Below are 22172 nucleotides of genomic sequence, written 5' to 3' on the forward strand. Positions count from 1 at the left end.
CCGCCAGACCCCGCTGTCTGCTCTACACCTGGTGACATCCCCCCGCCAGACCCCGCTGTCTGCTCTACACCTGGTGACATCCCATCCCGCCAGACCCCGCTGTCTGCTCTACACCTGGTGACATCCCATCCCGCCAGACCCCGTTGTCGGCTCTACACCTGGTGACATCCCCCCGCCAGACCCCGTTGTCGGCTCTACACCTGGTGACATCCCATCCCGCCAGACCCCGTTGTCGGCTCTACACCTGGTGACATCCCATCCCGCCAGACCCCGTTGTCGGCTCTACACCTGGTGACATCCCATCCCGCCAGACCCCGTTGTCGGCTCTACACCTGGTGACATCTAATCCCGCCAGACCCCGTTGTCGGCTCTACACCTGGTGACATCCCCCCACCAGACCCCGTTGTCGGCTCTACACCTGGTGGCATCTGATGGATATGTCTGTGTGATCCTCCTCTTTTAGGCTGGTTGCACACAATGAGTGGGATTCTGCATCTGTGAACCCACAGGAGTCTAGCTCTGACCCCGGCCGGCGACCCTCTGTACCTGTCATCTCTGTAATGCCGTTGACCGCAGACGCTTGCTGTCAGTCATGCGCAGTATAGATTTGCTATTTAAAATACATATTTTTGCTGCGCCGTTGCTAGGCGATGTCGCAGGTACTCGCAGCCCAGACGCAATGTCCGTTGTTGATGGCCTGCGGGTCGCACGGTTTACATTGACTTATATGGCGGCCGTCTGCATGGATTCCGCACAAAAATAAAACGTGATTTTTAAATCCGCTTGCGGATATCGCACTGACTATCTAGTCACCGGAGCGGGCATGCGGGACTTTGTCTTTTCAGTAGACGCGGATTACCACGTATTGTCCACGGAGGTTACGATCAGATTTAGAAGTTGAAATCCGGGCGTGTGACGCCGGCCCTATACCTGATGCCCGCACACCACCTGACCGCGCCGGATGGCTGGGGGCCAATACCAAAAAGCAAACTGGTATTTTCCTCTGATACAGATCCTCAGCTGTTAGCCGGACGAGGTTAGGATAATCTATGGATGTGAAGGCGGCGCCGACTGGCTGGACAGATCCGTCTGAGGACCGCCAACGGACCCCAATGACTGTACTGGACTCTGTTCAGTGCCCGTCCTCCCGGCATTCTACAGGAACGCTGGTTCATCCGCTTCTAACGGAATTCAGTGACCGCTTCCGAGCAAAACCTTCAGCATTGATGTGAACAAGCCCCTAGCAGAGGATCCACATATCTAGACTGTTGGACGGGGGGCGCTGTAGAGCAGCATGTGAGACGCAGAAATCCACTCTCCACGGCTCTAAGCCCCGTGGGACCGCTGCTAGGACTGAGGTAAGGAGAGCGGACTGGAAGTGTCGTCCTCCTGCTGCGATACATGCATGGAGCCGTGCGACCGTCCAGGCTGACGCCATCATGGTGGGACCGATATAATGCAAATTGCTAGTAAGAGCGCGACCAATCAGAAGGCAATGCAAGTTTCACCATGAACGTGTCTGTTGCAATTTGGCGCGATCGCCTCGTTGGACCGGTGTTCATTCCAGGGGCTTGCAATGCAGATCGGTACCTGAGTCTCCCGCAGCCGGTGGATGACTTCTTGGATAATCGGGCCATATCATAGGAGGAGGGCACTTCCAGTATACTTCAGTCATGGCGGCGGTGCCACGGGGCGTAGAGCGACACGGAGGGTAGAGTCCTCACATCTCTGCAACTGGGTTTTGCTCTTACATTGACATCCATGTTCCGTGGTCCCCAGGGGCCCCTTCAGCATATCATCATGTAGCGCATCCATGCCGCCTTATTGAAGTACGCTATTGTTTCATATAGGGCCCCAGTAGTGAGAGCGCTGGATCCGGTGTATATGGGGGACTGTTACATGATATCCAACCGTTATATGTCTGCTATGGGAATATGCAACTATTATAATACGAGTGACTGTTTATAAACATTGTAACAATATGGCGTTCTAATACCCTCCGCAGTTACAATGTGTCTGTTATAGGATCTTATGGGATTAAGGTCCGGCCATTATAATAGCCACATGCTAAATGGTCTAGAAGAGCCCTAGCGGTATCGGACTGTAATAGTATTCAGCTGTTCTATTACAGACTCGTCCTCATGGCAGAATGACATCACATCCAGCCGTTATAATGTGCCGGTCATGTAGCATCCAACTCTCTGTATAACGTCCGGTGGTTCTAATATCCACCTTTATGTACTAATATGGAGCTGTTAGGTCATCGCCGACTACTAGACTATCCGACCGTTCTAACAGCTGCCTGTTACATTATAATCCCCGCCTCTGCTATAATGTCCTCCTTCCTTGGGCTGATGCTTCTGTATGAAGCCGGCGCTCCGCAGCCTTTGTGTTCAGGAGACGTTTCTTCTGATGTCCTTTTAGCCTTTTGTGCGGCGCGGATGTGTAATCGGCGCGGCCGCGTCTTGGGTCTTCCTCCACGTGAGTTGTTACCAGTGACAAATGATTCTGGGGCAGTGAATCGAGAAGGACACAGATGTCAGCGGCGTGAATCCTCAGATGGACGATGACGAGCGATTTCTGTCCAATCAGCACTTTGTTAATTTTACCTGAGAGGGAAAATAATTATTCATCTTTTCCCCTCGGTTTCTGCAGACATTGTAATTGAATAACAGATGCGGGCGGAGACGTCCACTGACCTACCGAGGGGCAGCACTGGGCTCTGCAATCTAGTGCCCCCTGTTAGCAGCCCGTTCAGGCTGCAGTATGTATTCAATGTATGACTTGTAGGAAGTGCAGAAAAATGTGAACCCCCCCCCCCCCCCCACCACCACCAGGATCAGTACATGATAAGTAATGTATGTATACAGTGACTCCACCAGCAGAATAGTGAGTGCAGCTCTGGAGTATAATACAGGATGTAACTCAGGAGCAGTACAGGATAAGTAATGTATGTACACAGTGACTCCACCAGCAGAATAGTGAGTGCAGCTCTGAGGTATAATACAGGATGTAACTCAGGAGCAGTACAGGATAAGTAATGTATGTACACACAGTGACTCCACCAGCAGAATAGTGAGTGCAGCTCTGAGGTATAATACAGGATGTAACTCAGGAGCAGTACAGGATAAGTAATGTATGTACACAGTGACTCCACCGGCAGAATAGTGAGTGCAGCTCTGGGGTATAATACAGGATGTAACTCAGGAGCAGTACAGGATAAGTAATGTATGTACACTGTGACTCCACCAGCAGAATAGTGAGTGCAGCTCTGGAGTATAATACAGGATGTAACTCAGGATCAGTACAGGATAAGTAATGTATGTACACAGTGACTCCACCAGCAGAATAGTGAGTGCAGCTCTGGAGTATAATACAGGATGTAACTCAGGAGCAGTACAGGATAAGTAATGTATGTACACAGTGACTCCACCAGCAGAATAGTGAGTGCAGCTCTGGGGTATAATACAGGATGTAACTCAGGAGCAGTACAGGATAAGTAATGTATGTACACAGTGACTCCACCAGCAGAATAGGGAGTGCAGCTCTGGAGTATAATACAGGATATGTAATGTATGTACACAGTGACTCCACCAGCAGAATAGTGAGTGCAGCTCTGGAGTATAATATAGGATGTAACTCGGGAGCAGTACAGGATAAGTAATGTATGTACACAGTGACTCCACCAGCAGAATAGTGAGTGCAGCTCTGGAGTATAATGCAGGATATGTAATGTATGTACACAGTGACTTGGTTCTGTGTTATGCGTTTTATTAGCAGGCCAGGATATGGGGAGATCCCTGTCCTTACTGTTCCAGGCGGTCTGTGTAATGTACAGTGTGGTTTATGACGGTCTGTATTGTCTGTCTTGCCGTAGATGCAGGGATCTTATTTCCATGGTCTTCCTGCTCTCAGTTGACTTCATGTCTTCTGTTGCATTTTGCAGTCAGTTTTTGTTCCTCAGCTAATATTTTAGTGTGATTTGACTTTTCCTTGTCTTTGGGATTTTATGACTTTTCACTCCAGAACATTCTGCAGATACAGATGTGATAATAAAGGTGTTTATGGAGCAGAAAACACAAAATCCTACAGACTGAGGCCAGAACAGGACGAGCCTCCTCACTCGTGACTATCTGAAGATTGTCTGGCAGGTGTCATTCCTTTGTGCAAATGTCACATATTGCTGCATGCAACTCAGCCTTATCTGCAAGACATGAGAGAACAGCTTGAATGACACCTTATATACATACCGTGTGTACATAGTGACTCCACCAGCAGAATAGTGAGTGCAGCTCTGGAGTATAATACAGGATGTAACTCAGCATCAGTACAGGATAAGTAATGTATGTACACAGTGACTCCACCAGCAGAATAGTGAGTGCAGCTCTGGAGTATAATACAGGATGTAACTCAGGAGCAGTACAGGATAAGTAATGTATGTACACAGTGACTCCACCAGCAGAATAGTGAGTGCAGCTCTGGAGTATAATACAGGGTGTAACTCAGGTTCAGTACAGGATAACTAAAGTATGTACACAGTGACTCCACCAGCAGAATAGTGAGTGCAGCTCTGGAGTATAATACAGGGTGTAACTCAGGATCAGTACAGGATAAGTAATGTATGTACACAGTGACTCCACCAGCAGAATAGTGAGTGCAGCTCTGGAATATAATACAGGGTGTAACTCAGGTTCAGTACAGGATAACTAATGTATGTACACAGTGACTCCACCAGCAGAATAGTGAGTGCAGCTCTGGGGTATAATACAGGATGTAACTCAGGATCAGTAGAGGATAAGTAATGTATGTACACAGTGACTCCACCAGCAGAATAGTGAGTGCAGCTCTGAGGTATAATACAGGATGTAACTCAGGATCAGTATAGGATAAGTAAATGTATGTACACAGTGACTCCACCAGCAGAATAGTGAGTGCAGCTCTGGGATATAATACAGGATGTAACTCAGGAGCAGTACAGGATAAGTAATGTATGTACACAGTGACTCCACCAGCAGAATAGCGAGTGCAGCTCTGGGGTATAATACAGGATGTAACTCAGGAGCAGTACAGAATAAGTAATGTATGTACACAGTGACTCCACCAGCAGAATAGTGAGTGCAGCTCTGGAGTATAATACAGGATGTAATTCAGGATCAGTACAGGATAAGTAATGTATGTACACAGTGACTCCAGCAGCAGAATAGTGAGTGCAGCTCTGGGGTATAATACAGGATGTAACTCAGGAGCAGTACAGGATAAGTAATGTATGTACACAGTGACTCCACCTGCAGAATAGTGAGTGCAGCTCTGGGGTATAATACAGGATGTAACTCAGGATCAGTACAGGATAAGTAATGTATGTACACAGTGACTCCACCAGCAGAATAGTGAGTACAGCTCTGGAGTATAATACAGGATGTAACTCAGGATCTGTACAGGATAAGTAATGTATGTACACAGTGACTCCACCAGCAGAATAGTGAGTGCAGCTCTGGAGTATAATACAGGATGTAACTCAGGATCAGTACAGAATAAGTAATGTATGTACACAGTGACTCCACCACCAGCAGAATAGTGAGTGCAGCTCTGGAGTATAATACAGGATGTAACTCAGGATCTGTACAGGATAAGTAATGTATGTACACAGTGACTCCACCAGCAGAATAGTGAGTGCAGCTCTGGAGTATAATACAGGGTGTAACTCAGGTTCAGTACAGGATAACTAATGTATGTACACAGTGACTCCACCAGCAGAATAGTGAGTGCAGCTCTGGAGTATAATACAGGGTGTAACTCAGGTTCAGTACAGGATAACTAATGTATGTACACAGTGACTCCACCAGCAGAATAGTGAGTGCAGCTCTGGGGTATAATACAGGATGTAACTCAGGATCAGTAGAGGATAAGTAATGTATGTACACAGTGACTCCACCAGCAGAATAGTGAGTGCAGCTCTGGGATATAATACAGGATGTAACTCAGGAGCAGTACAGGATAAGTAATGTATGTATACAGTGACTCCAGCAGCAGAATAGTGAGTGCAGCTCTGGGGTATAATACAGGATGTAACTCAGGAGCAGTACAGGATAAGTAATGTATGTACACAGTGACTCCACCAGCAGAATAGTGAGTGCAGCTCTGAGGTATAATACAGGATGTAACTCAGGATCAGTATAGGATAAGTAAATGTATGTACACAGTGACTCCACCAGCAGAATAGTGAGTGCAGCTCTGAGGTATAATACAGGATGTAACTCAGGATCAGTATAGGATAAGTAATGTATGTACACAGTGACTCCACCAGCAGAATAGTGAGTGCAGCTCTGGAGTATAATACAGGATGTAACACAGGAGCAGTACAGGATACGTCTTGTGTGTGTAGATGGACTCCTCCAGGTATGTTGGATGTTTTCCGCCCAGTACCGTTATACTTGTATAGTAACCTGTACTTTGTGTCTTGCAGTTTATCCGGACCGCTGTAACATCAGCGTTGTGGCGCTGTGTGATCCGGAGAAGCACACTGGGAAGCTGGCGTTCTGGGATGACGTCTATGGCTTTAACATGTCCTGTATGAAGAAAGACGTTGTTCCCGAAGCCATAGTGGAGGTGGTTAATCCTGACACGATTATCTCCGACCCGTTCGTCATAAAGGTAATAATCGGCGTGGAGGAGGAGCCACTTGGGAGTCAAAATGGCGCCCTGTGTTGCGCTTTGGTCTGTGACTGCGCAGCCCCTCATCCTGGCACATGAGGGGTGCTGGGCTTGTTTGCTCTTCCCTTTTTAAGATCCTGAAACTTATGAAGATGCATTTTCTATTCGCTGATCGGCCGCCGCACGGACGCAGTTAGTCGCCACTTATCAAACTATTAAGGGAGTTTTACCGGTTTTATGTGAACTCAAAGCTTAAAATGTAACTAATCTGTCAGAGTTCACATCGGTCCTAGAAGCAGGTGAGAAGCTGTGACCGCTGGGGCTAAGACCCCTAATGATCACCGATGCACAGGCGCTGACCTGATCAGGTTGCGCGGTGACCGAGCCGTGGGCAGTCCTGGGGGAAGATTTATCAAGAGGATTTTGGTGTTGAAGAAAGGAGGGGGAAAAAGTGCAACATTCGGGACGAGCTTTGCTTATGTGAAAATTTTGCGACTGAGTGTTGCGCAACTCTTCTACTAGGGGCCGTGGGTTGTTGGGGGGGGGGGGGGGGGTGGACGCCCCGGACCGACACACTGTTATATATAATTTACACCAGAACCTGCGTCTGTAGGCGTGTGGAGCAGGCAGGATGCACCTCGTGTAAAGGGTGTGCCCCTTCATATATAGGGTGACTTGTGCGTCAGCGATGGTCATAAGGCCGGCCTATGAGATGCCTAGCTTTGGTCTCCCTCATAGACATTCTGTTGAGCCCATGCGCCACTCGGAGAAGAGCGTAAATTAGCATGTTGGGCACAGACGGGCGCTGCTAACTTCATTTTAGTAGAACCCTTTAAAGCGACCCGCCACCAGCATTCTATCCCGGGACTGGAAGCTGCTCGGGGTCTTACCTGGACTTCATCTCCTCTTCCTGGCACTCTGTTCTGTTTTCATGCAGCCACGACGGCCGCCTCCATTTTTAGGCTAGTGCATTTGTAAAGTTTGGACTACCAATGCACATTAGTTGCTCTGTGATTGGCCACCGCTGCTCATATGATTAGTGATGGCCAATCACAGAGCAGTTTAGTGTATTACATAATTAGAAAACGGCGGCCGCCTTTCTGGACGCTTAAAAGCGAGTCACTATAAAACCGTGGAATAAAGGGGCCAGAAGAGAAGCCCAAGTCCCGGTGTATATCCCAACACCAGGGGGTCAGACTCTCCAAGGGCTGCATCAGTATTATGATTTAGGAGGGCTCATTCACACGACATATTTGCGCTTCTTATTCCGTGCGTATCGCGGCCCGCTTAATCGCCATTCATTCGTATTGGAGAATCCAGAGATGAATCTTTCATGCATGGATTTTAGGTGTGGGGTCCATATGAGCCCTAGATGTACCCACTCCTTACATGACTGTGGAGCGCGGTGCACTAGGATGGGGCTCTCCACTTCCACCTCTGAGCCACCGCCTGGGAGCTGCTGAACGGAGCGATGTGTGCCGGGGCCACCATTATTCCCTAGCCACTAGATGGGCGATCACTTTCAGATCTCCTGGGGGGTTTGAGTGTTGGGAGCTCCGGCACATCCTGGAGGGAGGACAGCGGCCATTGCACATGCCACAGGTTGAAGCATATGGGGCCTTTGTGGTGGTACGCCTGCGCAACCACTGCTGCCATCACTTCAGGACTGCTGGAGCCCCGTTCTTGGGATTGATGGCGGTCCCAGAGATTGGACCCCCCCACTGACCAGCGAGTTGTCTATCACGGCAAACTTCTTTTAATGGTCTCTATGGCTTCTCTATTTCATGTATTGACCTTCTCGATGTTACATGCAGGAAGGGGTTAAACTAATCTGTTTTTTTTCCCTACAGGATAAAAAAAATAGTTATTGAGTTTATTTACAGTTTGTTTTTCTGGTCATTTGATACAATTTATCATTTTGGCTTCAGATATATTTCCTGCATTGATTTTTTTTTTCTCCTCCTCCTGGAATCCATCATTGTACGGATGAGTTGGGGGGGTACAGATAAGACGAGGATGAGGGTCCGGGACCCCAGTGGTCACTTCTGTATAGTAGGATTTGGGGAGCGCTCTGTATAATATACACGGGGTTCTTCTTTCTTCTGCGCTTTTTTCGTCTCCTACCCCCTTGTTCTAAGGGTGTGAGAGACCGTGCACATGTGCCACACTGCTAAGAAAGGCGCATGCGTGATGCCAGTGAGCCAGTGCCAACCGGCCAATTCACTGCTGTGCGCCTTTCCAATAAGTGCGACACACGCAATGTCTGGAGCAGTGCATCTTCAGCTCAAGACGCAAGTTTAGAAAGAGGGAAGGAAGCCCGGACCGGTGCCGAAGAGTAAAACTGCCCATGGAAGGATTTGGTCTTAATTTACAGCATGTGGAGATGAAATGAGGCAATTTCAGGGGCATGAAGTGACTTTATAATAAAAACAAGAGTATGAATAGGTTGGCCTTCATTTCCCCATCCATGGCTAGGATTCATAAATATGGGGACGGGTGACAGACATCCTTTAACTCGTCCACCTTCCACTAATGAGATGACTCTGCCGACATACCTCAGTCTACACAGCAAAGCTGACAAGTTACAGCTCTAACATGGTTGTGACCCAGCTTTCCCAGACTCCTGGGCCTATTATTTTTGCTGTATATACCAGAACCTTCAGTGACACAACATGCAATCTTGTAACAGAGACTCGCACAATGCGGCGGGACTCCTCTTCTCTGCACATGATTTGGGTTCCTTTCTGTTAAGTTTTCCTTATTTTTCCCTCCTTCAGGACATTAACTGCCTGACGACCACCGTGAAAGATTTGGATTTTTGCACAGACTTCTCCCTGCCGGTAACGAAGGACGGGGTGTGTACGGTGAGTGACGGCTTCTCTGTGTAGCTGGGGTAGCGCCCGCAGGAACAGGTTACATTTTCTGTCTTGTGTTCATGCTATGACAGTCCTTGTGCCGTCACGGCGGTGACAGATGACACTTCGACAAGGGGGAAATGTGAAGCATCTGTATGACGCAGCGCCGCATAAAAAGGGTTTTCCAGTTTATCGAAGCTCATGATTGGTCGCAGCCAAGTGCCTCCTGCAGAGGGAGCTGTGAATTGATTTGTGACTTGTCTGCCATTAGGTTACATTGGGTTAATCAGTGATCAATATATTGGGATTCTGATTAGGATTTTGGCGCCGAAGACCAGGAAAAACGGCGTCCACGTAACCTGGGCCTCCTCTCTCAATACCCCCCCATATGTTTACAGGATGTGGAATGAATCATTCTCCTCGCATTCCATGCGATGACAGTTTGATTTTTTTTTTCGCCATCGCTTCGGCGTCCCGCTTTCCATTTAATAGAACTTTTTTCCTGCCCGTAAATTATAAAACGCCAGATCAATTCTCATTCTATCCGTTCCCGGAAGATCCCCCATAATGAGAAAGGGATGCAGCACAGAGGAATGCTGTACAGACAGCCGGCGTGGAATTAGCGCCGGACCGTGGTTATTATAATAGAATAGAACGCCAGAGCATGACTACACGATACATAGAAATCCATTGTACTAGATCCCGGCTATTACTGGCGAGGGGGGTGATGGAGGGGATAGGTTTAGTTAGAGTTTGACACTTCATTTATCATCTGCCGCTGCCCAACCTTGCAGTAAATGAACAATAAAGCACATTATTCCCCCTGAGCAGGGGCTGTTCGCTTGGTACAAGACCATAAATTCTACATATGTGTGAAGACAAACACCAAGATCTCCTCGGTTGTCTTCTAGAAGTCGCTGCTGTATACGGCATCCATATTTGTACAAAACGTTACAAATAGCACTTCTAAATGTACATAAATCAACCTGGTTCTGAGCTGGAACCATAAGGTAACTTGGCAAGTGACCCCTTCAGATATCCTATCATGAGGGTCTTCACACAGGCTTGTAATCTAATCCTGAAACTAAGTGTTATACTCCAGAGCTGCAATCGCTATTCTGCTGGTGGAGTCACTGTGTACATACATTACTTATCCTGTACTGATCCTGAGTTGCATCCTGTATTATACCCCAGAGCTGCACTCACTATTCTGCTGGTGGAGTCACTGTGTGCATACATTACTTATCCTGTACTGCTCCTGAGTTGCATCCTGTATTATACTCCAGAGCTGCACTCACTATTCTGCTGGTGGAGTCACTGTGTGCATACATTACTTATCCTGTACTGATCCTGAGTTACATCCTGTATTATACTCCAGCAGCAGAATAGTGAGTGCAGCTCTGGAGTCACTGTGTACATACATTACTTATCCTGTACTGCTCCTGAGTTACATCCTGTATTATACTCCAGAGCTGCAATCACTATTCTGCTGGTGGAGTCACTGTGTACATACATTACTTATCCTGAACTGCTCCTGCGTTACATCCTGTATTATACCCCAGAGCTGCAATCACTATTCTGCTGGTGTAGTCACTGTGTACATACATTACTTATCCTGTACTGCTACTGAGTTACATCCTGTATTATACCCCAGAGCTGCACTCACTATTCTGCTGGTGGAGTCACTGTGTACATACATTACTTATCCTGTACTGCTACTGAGTTACATCCTGTATTATACCCCAGAGCTGCACTCACTATTCTGCTGGTGGAGTCACTGTGTACATACATTACTTATCCTGTACTGCTCCTGAGATATATCCTGTATTATACTCCAGAGCTGCACTCACTATTCTGCTGGTGGAGTCACTGTGTACATACATTACTTATCCTGTACTGCTCCTGAGTTACATCCTGTATTTGACTCCACCAGCACAATGTGCAGAGTGCACCAGAGTGCAGCTCTGCAGTATAATACAGGATGTAACTCAGGATCAGTACAGGATAAGTAATGTATGTGCACAGTGACTACACCAGCAGAATAGCGAGTGCAGCTCCAGAGTATAATACAGGATGTAACTAAGGATCAGTACAGGATAAGTAATGTATGTACACAGTGACTCCACCAGCACAATAGTGAGTGCAGCTCTGGAGTATCTGTGTACATACATTACTTATCCTGTACTGATCCTTAGTTACATCCTGTATTATACTTCAGAGCTGCACTCACTATTCTGCTGGTGGAGTCACTGTGTACATACATTATTTATCCTGTACTGCTCCTGAGTTACATCCTGTATTATACTCCAGAGCTGCGCTCACTATTCTGCTGGTGGAGTCACTGTACATACATTACTTATCCTGTGCTGCTCCTGAGTTACATCCTGTATTATACTGCAGAGCTGCACTCACTATTCTGCTGGTGGAGTTACTATGTATATACATTACTGGTCTGGGGTTACATCCTGTAATGGCTCTGCAGCCTGCAGAATAGTGAGTGCAGCTCTGGAGTATGAGATCTCCTGCTTGCTCTGTGTCTGCACTCTGCTTGCTTTGGTGATTTGCATTCTGGGATGTGATGTCTATCAGTACTGGTGTATCATACGGTGTAGTAGCGTGGCGACATGATGTAGCAGCGCATGAGCGCTGGTATATGACTTGGCGTCTCTTCTTTTTGACATGTTTGATTAGCTCTCATGTGGAGTCATCGGCTGTGGAGTCTACAAAGAGAAACATTAGTTCTGCTGACAAATGGGAACCTTCCGGATCTTTGTCTTTAGAGTAAATTGCACTTGCGTTAAGGAGCGCCGGCGTTCCGTTCATCCATCACTCAGGATTCTCCTCTGCAGAGGTTTTGTCTCTAGCTGCAAATTCTCTTGCAAATCAGCAGCCATGTAGAAAGCGCCCTCAGGGGGTGAGCTGGTGATGAACTGCATCGCCCGTGAGTACAGGACCTTGAGTCGTCCTTCTGCCAAGGTGGCACAATTCTGCTCTGCCGCTTCATACTTATAGAAATGCCGGTCATCACCCAACTTTCCCAAAAACATCTCACTAGAGGTTCCCCTGACTCGCCCAAACCCAGATCAGAATCTCCCTGCGGGCGTAGCGGTGAGCCCTGACCCCCCGCATCGTCTTCACGTGCGCTCCAGGCCGTCGTCGTGTGAGCCCCTCGTCCCCAGCCATAAATGTGTGCTTCCATGTAGTAGGATGGGCTGTAGCAGCGGTGTGACGCTGCAGCCTGGCCTCTCTGTATTCACGGCGCGGGCTCGCACTTCATCCCGTCCTCCATCATCCCTGCTGTTCTCATTACCCACAGAGCTCATTCTCGCAGGAAAATGGCTTTCTTGTTTCCGTCAATGGAATTATACAGAACGTACCGCGCACAGCTTGGGCATGAAATGTGCCAATCGCTCCGCACTTTCTGAGGGTCTTTAGTCGCATTGACCTGGTTTTGACCCTGTAAATTGAATCCACTAAACTAACCGGCCTTAAAATTGCTGCTTTTCACAGAAATGTCAGGTTTTTCTATTAAAATAAAATACGTCACCACTGTATGATTAAAATGTCCAACTGCGGGATCTGTCCTCGTTATGGCAGGACCAGAAATGACAGGCAGAAATCCGACCGACGTGAGATGACTGATAGGGAGACTGTCATTAAACGTCATCTGCAGAATTAATCTACATATCAAGGTTGTCACTGTATACATTACTGATCCTGTATTATACTCCAGAGCTGCACTCACTATTCTGCTGGTGGTCACTGTGTACATACATTACTTATCCTGTACTGATCCTGAGTTACATCATATATTATACTCCAGAGCTGCACTCACTATTCTGCTGGTGGGGTCACTGTGTACACACATTACTTATCCTGAGTTACATCCTGTATAATACTCCAGAGCTGCACTCACTATTCTGCTGGTGAGGTCACTGTATACATACATTACTTATCCTGTACTGCTCCTCAGTTACATCCTGTGTTATACTCCAGAGCTGCACTCAGTATTCTGCTGGTGGAGTCACTGTGTACTGCTCCAGAGTTTCTGTCTCGTCTCGTCTCCTTCATACGTGAACTACAAACAGTACTTGTGGACAGACATAAACCAACAACTAACAAACACTTGCCTTGCATACCTGCACACGTAAAGAGATGGAATAGATATTTTGGCCAAGTCACTAAAGCCCGTGAGCCCACCTCAAGGGTCCTCATTGTCTCATGGGTCCCTACCCTCCCAAGACAACTTCCACATGAAACCTACCATGCAGGGCGATTGTCCCAAGAAGGACGGCCCAATGCTGGAACTATTGACCTAACTCTCCCTGGAATGGAAAACTATCCAAAGCAGGACAGGATGCAGTTCACACCATTCCACTAGGGATAGCATGTAACACAGAACAGGACGTTTTATACCCCATGTCCGGCCACTTGCACAGGCACACACAACAGAAAAGTCATGCAAGAAAACAAAACCCCAGAGTGAAGGGGAACCAGCATTCTCTAGCCAGAGGGGCTGGTTTATATGTGCAGCAGATCAGGGGGATCGGCTGGGTGGGGAAATGCATACTTTACATGGATGAACTCCCTGATTACTTCATTCCTGGGGGAAATGGTATAAGCTTTTCCTGCGCCGCCTTTAAATTCTCATCAAGCGGTCTGATGGGCGGGCTGACTGTTGGACGAGGCCTTCTCTGGCGCTGTGCCGTGGATGACTACAGGGGATGTATGTGCTGTTCACCTGGCTCTTCTGTGAGTGGATTCGCTAGGGGGCGCTCCGCATGCACCGCTAAGTCCCCCACTTCCTGGTCTATCATTCGTGGTGCTGACGTCTGCTACATCATCACGTCTGTGCCAGAGAAGGGGTGACTTTTGGGGACATGGTCCAATAAGGAGAAACTGCCCACCCAGCGGACCGCTGGCAGTGACTTTACATGCGGCGCAGAATGTTTTGTACCATCTCTTTTTGAGATAGGAGTTGATCAAAAAGTTCACCAAAATACGCTACTAGTCATGTGGGGCGATGTTTAAGAAATGTGACTTGTATGAAGATGCCGGCGCCGATTTAAATAAAAACGGTCAGAAATGGTAAGTGTTCTGCAACATATGAGCTAGGTGGGGAACCAGACAAGGAGGACACCGCCACTGGGGAACGTTCGGGCTTCCTAGTGAGATCGGTATAACGTGCGGCTGCTCGGGGGGAAAAGCCTTCTGATCTTTGTGCCGGTGACATGAAATCACCTCCAGGCTGACGAGGTGGAATCGTTTTGAGTCCATCATGAATGTCACTGACGTAAAACGCACACAGATGAGCTTCCCTGCTGGGTACAGCGAAAATCCCATCAGCAGGCGTGATGGCCGCGCCTCGTGTCGGCAGCCTCCCTGCTGGATTAACTCAGAATCCCATCTTCACGGCTCATCGGGAGTGATGACTGAATATTGAGCCCCGGCGCTGCTGCTGCCTCCCCCAGTGATGATTGTTCAGAGCAGGACCTTCACCGCGAAGTAGAACCCCCCCCCCCCCCCCCCAATCCCCTATCAGTCCGGGATGATAGAGCTCTCCATTGACATAATGTTCCACACTCATAACTACATATTGATTTGAGTCTGTGGACTAATTGCGCCCGGTAATTACTTGTTCTGCGGGTTGGATTTCACATTTTTCATTATTTTTTCTTTTATTCTGCGTTTACATACTTGTGTATCCTCTAATGCGCATTGATCAGACCCAGTCTGTACAGTGCAGCCCTGCTCTATCATGGTAGAGAGATCGTCATATGGTGTACAGTATAATCTATGATGTAAGATCAGCGCAAAGGTGAAGTATCTTCATTCTCAGTCGGAGCTGCATACAGAAGTTAACCCCTTAATGACGTGGAATGTTTTTATTCCCATTTTTTTTTTCTTTCTTTCCTCCCTGCTTTCAAAAAATTATAACTTTTTTTATTTTATTTTTCCGTTAAAATGGCTTTCTGGGGGTTGTTTTTTTGCAGGACGAGTTGTACTTTTCTATTACTATTTAATGTACCGCATATTGTACCAAAAACCACTTACAAATTGGAGCGAAATGGGGGAAAAAAACCTTGCACTATCTTTAGGTGGGGTCTTGCTTTTAGGACCCCCACACTGCAGTACACATTTGGCGTTGTAATCATACTGACGCACAGAGCTGAAGACTTAGATTGTTCGTTGCTGCAATTCATTAAAAAAAACTTTTTTCAAGAATATTTTATATTTGTCAGACTTCTGGCTGCCATATCACTTTTTATAAAAGCGTTCTTGGAGACGGGGCGGGGGGGGGGGGGGGGGGGCAAAACGGTGCATTTCTGGAATCATGTAAGTATTTTTTCTGACTATCAACCTGCGGAATAAATTCCTTCAATAAGTCATTCCAAATAGTTTTGTTTTTTTGTTTTTTTTTGTTTTTTTTATTTCTCTATTATAAATACAGGAAAGCGGGCAGCGCTAAACATGTCCTTTTTTTTTTTTTTTTTGGTCTTATAAGAGGACTTGAACTGGGGTGATTGAGTAAATCTTGCATTGAGCGGGGGTTGGACCCGATGACCCTTGAGGACCTGATGACCCTGGGCGTCCCTTCCAACTCTACCCGTCTAGGATTCTATGATTGTACTTGCTTATTCCCTTATACCATGTACTGCAGTCTGTTCTTTAAGTGTGCATGTGGCACATATTTCTGCGGGCATTCTGTTAACAGGCCTTCAGATGGCGGCTGGCTGCTAGAACACCCAATCTGATCGTGGGGGCCCATTTGGGATGCCTGAACTCTGATCGGGGGCTTTAGATGCATTTAAAGGGTTAACTGTGACGATCGCTAGGAACACAGATTGTGGCCTGGTATCGGCTATCAGAAGACAGATGACAGCGGTTGTGTATGAATCCCAGTCCGTACAAGCCCCGCTCACACAGGACAGACCTATCCACATAAGTGTGATGGGTTCCCCTCTTGTACCCTATGAAGTGGGCATCCTCAACTAGCGAGCTCTGCTGACTGACCAGGTGGCAGATGTAAACTCCGCTTTCCCAGACTACCTAATGGCACATTTGCCCCCGTGGCATGTACTGCAGCAGAACTGGCAAGGCTTTGATCAGTACTGCAAGGCGGTTACAGCTTGTGCGGCAGATATTGGTAGGGTGACTTATATGACTTTGCTGCCCGTGTCATTGCGACCTTAGGGGGGATTTTTGTTTTGCAGGGGTTAATGCGCCTTAAACTTCCAAATAAGCGGCATTATCTGTCTGTAGCTTGCGGTTAGTATCCGGCAGCCTCATCCCTTCCCGTATGCTGCAGCTCTTACATCGGGCACTGTGCATCCTCTTCTGAGGGTTTAGTGGTGGATTATGCGGCCGCGCTGCAGGGCGTTGGACCGCTGCTCCTTCATGCCTGGATAAACCCCATCACAAGAACATTATCCTCCCACTTCGTGTGGCCAACTGGTTCATTGTATCTCCAGCGAAATACACGAGGCCGGGACGATCACAATGACTAATGGCGCCCTCCAGATAAAACCGTCCTGACAACATTTAATTTCCTTTCTTCTCATTGAATTGATCATTTTCCTGTTGTGTATTTTTTCCTCTCCTGTGAACGACTTGTAAAAGTTTATTGTGGCCACTGTCACGGGGAAGAGCGAGAAGCTGCTGGTACCAAGGCTGAGCACAGCATTTATGGGAATTGTATTCCATCAAGGCCAACAGTAGAAACCACCATAATTCTTGTTTATGGGTCCATTGGAAGAACACTGTATCTGTAACCACAGCCGCAGCGACCAAATGATCTGATGGTGCAGTTCTACTGTACTTCATAATCCTCTTCTAGAAGGTCAACAAGCTGTAAGCCGGATGAACGGAATCCGATATAGTTATATTTTTGTATATTATAATATTAAAAGAATGATATACCTACTGTAATACTGCCCCCTATGTACAAGAATATAACTACTATAATACTGCCTCCTATGTACAAGAATAGAACTACTATAATACTGCCTCCTATGTACAAGAATATAACTACTATAATACTGCCCCCCTATGTACAAGAATATAACTACTATAATACTGCCCCCCTATGTACAAGAATATAACTACTATAATACTGCCCCTATGTACAAGAACATAACTACTATAATACTACCCCCTATGTACAAGAATATAACTACTATATTACTGCTCCTATGTACAAGAATATAACTACTATAATACTGCTCCCTATGTACAACGAATATAACTACTATAATACTGCCTCCTATGTACTACAATAGAACTACTATAATACTGCCCCCTATGTACAAGAATAGAACTACTATAATACTGCCCCCTATGTACAAGAATAGAACTACTATAATACTGCCCCCTATGTACAAGAATAGAACTACTATAATACTGCCCCCTATGTACAAGAATAGAACTACTATAATACTGCCCCCTATGTACAAGAATAGAACTACTATAATACTGCCCCCTATGTACAAGAATAGAACTGCTATAATACCGCCCCCTATGTACAAGAATAGAACTGCTATAATACCGCCCCCTATGTACAAGAATAGAACTGCTATAATACCGCCCCCCCCCGTGTACAAGGATAGAACTGCTATAATACCGCCCCCCCCGTGTACAAGGATAGAACTGCTATAATACCGCCCCCCCCCCCGTGTACAAGGATAGAACTGCTATAATACCGCCCCCCCCCGTGTACAAGGATAGAACTGCTATAATACCGCCCCCCCCCGTGTACAAGGATAGAACTGCTATAATACCGCCCCCCCCGTGTACAAGGATAGAACTGCTATAATACCGCCCCCCCGTGTACAAGGATAGAACTGCTATAATACCGCCCCCCCCGTGTACAAGGATAGAACTGCTATAATACCGCCCCCCCCCGTGTACAAGGATAGAACTGCTATAATACCGCCCCCACCGTGTACAAGGATAGAACTGCTATAATACCGCCCCCCCCCCGTGTACAAGGATAGAACTGCTATAATACCGCCCCCCCCCGTGTACAAGGATAGAACTGCTATAATACCGCCCCCCCGTGTACAAGGATAGAACTGCTATAATACCGCCCCCCCGTGTACAAGGATAGAACTGCTATAATACCGCCCCCCCCCGTGTACAAGGATAGAACTGCTATAATACCGCCCCCCCGTGTACAAGGATAGAACTGCTATAATACCGCCCCCCCCGTGTACAAGGATAGAACTGCTATAATACCGCCCCCCGTGTACAAGGACAGAACTGCTATAATACCGCCCCCCCCCCCCTGTACAAGGATAGAACTGCTATAATACCGCCCCCCCCCCCCCCCCCGTGTACAAGGATAGAACTGCTATAATACCGCCCCCCCCGTGTACAAGGATAGAACTGCTATAATACCGCCCCCCCGTGTACAAGGATAGAACTGCTATAATACCGCCCCCCCGTGTACAAGGATAGAACTGCTATAATACCGCCCCCCTGTGTACAAGGATAGAGCTGCTATAATACCGCCCCCCCGTGTACAAGGATAGAGCTGCTATAATACCGCCCCCCCCCCCCCCGTGTACAAGGATAGAACTGCTATAATACCGCCCCCCCCCCGTGTACAAGGATAGAACTGCTATAATACCGCCCCCCCGTGTACAAGGATAGAACTGCTATAATACCGCCCCCCCCCCCGTGTACAAGGATAGAACTGCTATAATACCGCCCCCCCCGTGTACAAGGATAGAACTGCTATAATACCGCCCCCCCCCGTGTACAAGGATAGAACTGCTATAATACCTCCCCCCCCGTGTACAAGGATAGAACTGCTATAATACCGCCCCCCCGTGTACAAGGATAGAACTGCTATAATACCGCCCCCCCGTGTACAAGGATAGAACTGCTATAATACCGCCCCCCCCGTGTACAAGGATAGAACTGCTATAATACCGCCCCCCCCCGTGTACAAGGATAGAACTGCTATAATACCTCCCCCCCCCCCGTGTACAAGGATAGAACTGCTATAATACCGCCCCCCCCCGTGTACAAGGATAGAACTGCTATAATACCGCCCCCCCCCGTGTACAAGGATAGAACTGCTATAATACCGCCCCCCCCCCCCTGTACAAGGATAGAACTGCTATAATACCGCCCCCCCCCGTGTACAAGGATAGAACTGCTATAATACCGCCCCCCCGTGTACAAGGATAGAACTGCTATAATACCGCCCCCCCCGTGTACAAGGATAGAACTGCTATAATACCGCCCCCCCCCCCGTGTACAAGGATAGAACTGCTATAATACCGCCCCCCGTGTACAAGGATAGAACTGCTATAATACCGCCCCCCCCGTGTACAAGGATAGAGCTGCTATAATACCGCCCCCCCGTGTACAAGGATAGAGCTGCTATAATACCGCCCCCCCGTGTACAAGGATAGAGCTGCTATAATACCGCCCCCCCGTGTACAAGGATAGAGCTGCTATAATACCGCCTCCCCGTGTACAAGGATAGAGCTGCTATAATACCGCCCCCCCCGTGTACAAGGATAGAACTGCTATAATACCGCCCCCCCCGTGTACAAGGATAGAACTGCTATAATACCGCCCCCCCGTGTACAAGGATAGAACTGCTATAATACCGCCCCCCCGTGTACAAGGATAGAGCTGCTATAATACCGCCCCCCCGTGTACAAGGATAGAGCTGCTATAATACCGCCCCCCCCGTGTACAAGGATAGAGCTGCTATAATACCGCCCCCCCGTGTACAAGGATAGAGCTGCTATAATACCGCCCCCCCGTGTACAAGGATAGAGCTGCTATAATACCGCCCCCCCCCCCCCCGTGTACAAGGATAGAACTGCTATAATACCGCCCCCCCCCCCGTGTACAAGGATAGAACTGCTATAATACCGCCCCCCCGTGTACAAGGATAGAACTGCTATAATACCGCCCCCCCCGTGTACAAGGATAGAACTGCTATAATACCGCCCCCCCGTGTACAAGGATAGAACTGCTATAATACCGCCCCCCCCCCGTGTACAAGGATAGAACTGCTATAATACCGCCCCCCCCCCCCCCGTGTACAAGGATAGAACTGTTATAATACCGCCCCCCCCGTGTACAAGGATAGAACTGTTAACACTTGCACCAGGTCTGACTCTATGGAGGTGATGTCATGGTCCGGTTTTCGTGGTTCCCTGATTTTACCTCGTCCTGTCGGCGTTCCTCTCCCCCTTAGGATTCTCCGTTGTCGGTTTCTCCCGCTGGAGTAAATAAACCCGCGCCGTCCTCTGACAGTCGGTGCTGATGGCTCATGATTGTGTTTTATGCCGGTAGGAATCGGCTCTTGTGGGTGACTGAAAATCAATCCAGTAAGTCAACCATGGCGGAGCCAAGCATAATCCATTACTGGCTTCAGGATTACGTCCTGCCGGTGAGCAAATAGCTAATTGCCTTGGAAATCAGAACCCGTTGGGGGGGGGGGGGGGGTTGGGCATTCATTGATCTCTGGCATTGACCAGGAAGGTTCTAGATTTTTTGGGATTCCCATCAGAAGGCGTTCTGCAGTATATGGTCATTCTGCATTTTCTCCAGTCACATCCAGAGCTGCATTCAGAATTCTGCTGGTTCTCTGTTTGCACTTCTAAGCTGCATCCCTGAAGGTCTCCCTGCTGACCAGCGTCTGCCGTTGTCCTCAGGTGGGACCTGCTGTGGCCAGGTGAGGAGAAGCGAGCAGAAAGGCCAAGACGGGCAGTTTATAGAGAGGATGTTTCCGTGGTCGGCGGTGACAACTGGACCACCATTACTGCGTCAGGGATCTCGGTTGTCAGCCGGCTGTTCCAGAATCCTGAATGTCCTTGCTGACCTGCTCTATATGTAGACTGACCAATCGGGAGAGCTGAGAATGACCGCCATACTGCCGGCCGCTCTCTGGGGAACGGATATAAATTGGCGTCAGCTGAAGAGTTAGCACCGAGCCCCACAGAAGGCGACGACTGGGGGGGCTTCATCACCTCGGGGTCCGGACGTGTGTGTGCTTGTGACCTTTTTCTCGTTGCTTGCGCTGCATTCGTGTTTTTGTGGTTTTTTTGTGAAGGTGTGTTTATACGTGTGACGGGCGCACCGCCAGATGCCCTGGGGAAACATGATGTGTGGCGGGTCCATCGAAAAACTGTAGTGCGCCTCCTTCTTGGGCGATATCGCCAATTATCTGCAATGGACCAGAAAAGCTATATTGCGTTCTCATTCCGTGCCACGTGCCGGCGACTTGTATTTATTTACTTTTTTCCCCTAATTGTTTCTTTTTTACAAAAAATTACATTTTTATACACGTAAACAATTGCGCACCGGCGTATATTTTTCTTGCAAAACACATCGCTGTTCCAAAGGGATCGCAAGGCAACCAGCGCCACCGCTCAGTTTCTCGCAGCCGCATTGCGCTCGCCGGTGTGACTGCATCCCAATTCTGTGCAGCTTGTGGCAGGGTAAACGCACGAATAGATCATACGGCCGGACGGCGAATGCGATATCCATCCGGAAAACTGGCGCCAATGTCCTTTCAAACCTTCACACCCGGTCACCCAGTGCGCCATCATTATTTTCAGCGGTTCTATGCGATGAATCGCACAAAAATACGACGCGGCGGTTTTACCATCTCGCAGAATCGCCGGAAATGACAAATCG

The 22172-nt window shown here is 48.0% G+C and overlaps 1 protein-coding gene across 1 annotated transcript in view; it reads left to right on the forward strand.

Moving 5' to 3' along the window:
* PRMT3 (protein arginine methyltransferase 3) overlaps positions 1-22172 on the forward strand; it is a 95140-nt gene that overhangs the window by 57962 nt on the left and 15006 nt on the right. The window contains exons 12-13 of the mRNA XM_066583593.1: positions 6464-6651; positions 9429-9515. Of these exons, the coding sequence (XP_066439690.1) occupies positions 6464-6651; positions 9429-9515 (275 nt within the window). The remainder of the gene's footprint in view (positions 1-6463; positions 6652-9428; positions 9516-22172) is intronic.

The sequence above is a fragment of the Eleutherodactylus coqui genome, chromosome 11, assembly GCF_035609145.1.
Source record: "Eleutherodactylus coqui strain aEleCoq1 chromosome 11, aEleCoq1.hap1, whole genome shotgun sequence".
In the NCBI taxonomy this organism is placed as follows: domain Eukaryota; kingdom Metazoa; phylum Chordata; class Amphibia; order Anura; family Eleutherodactylidae; genus Eleutherodactylus; species Eleutherodactylus coqui.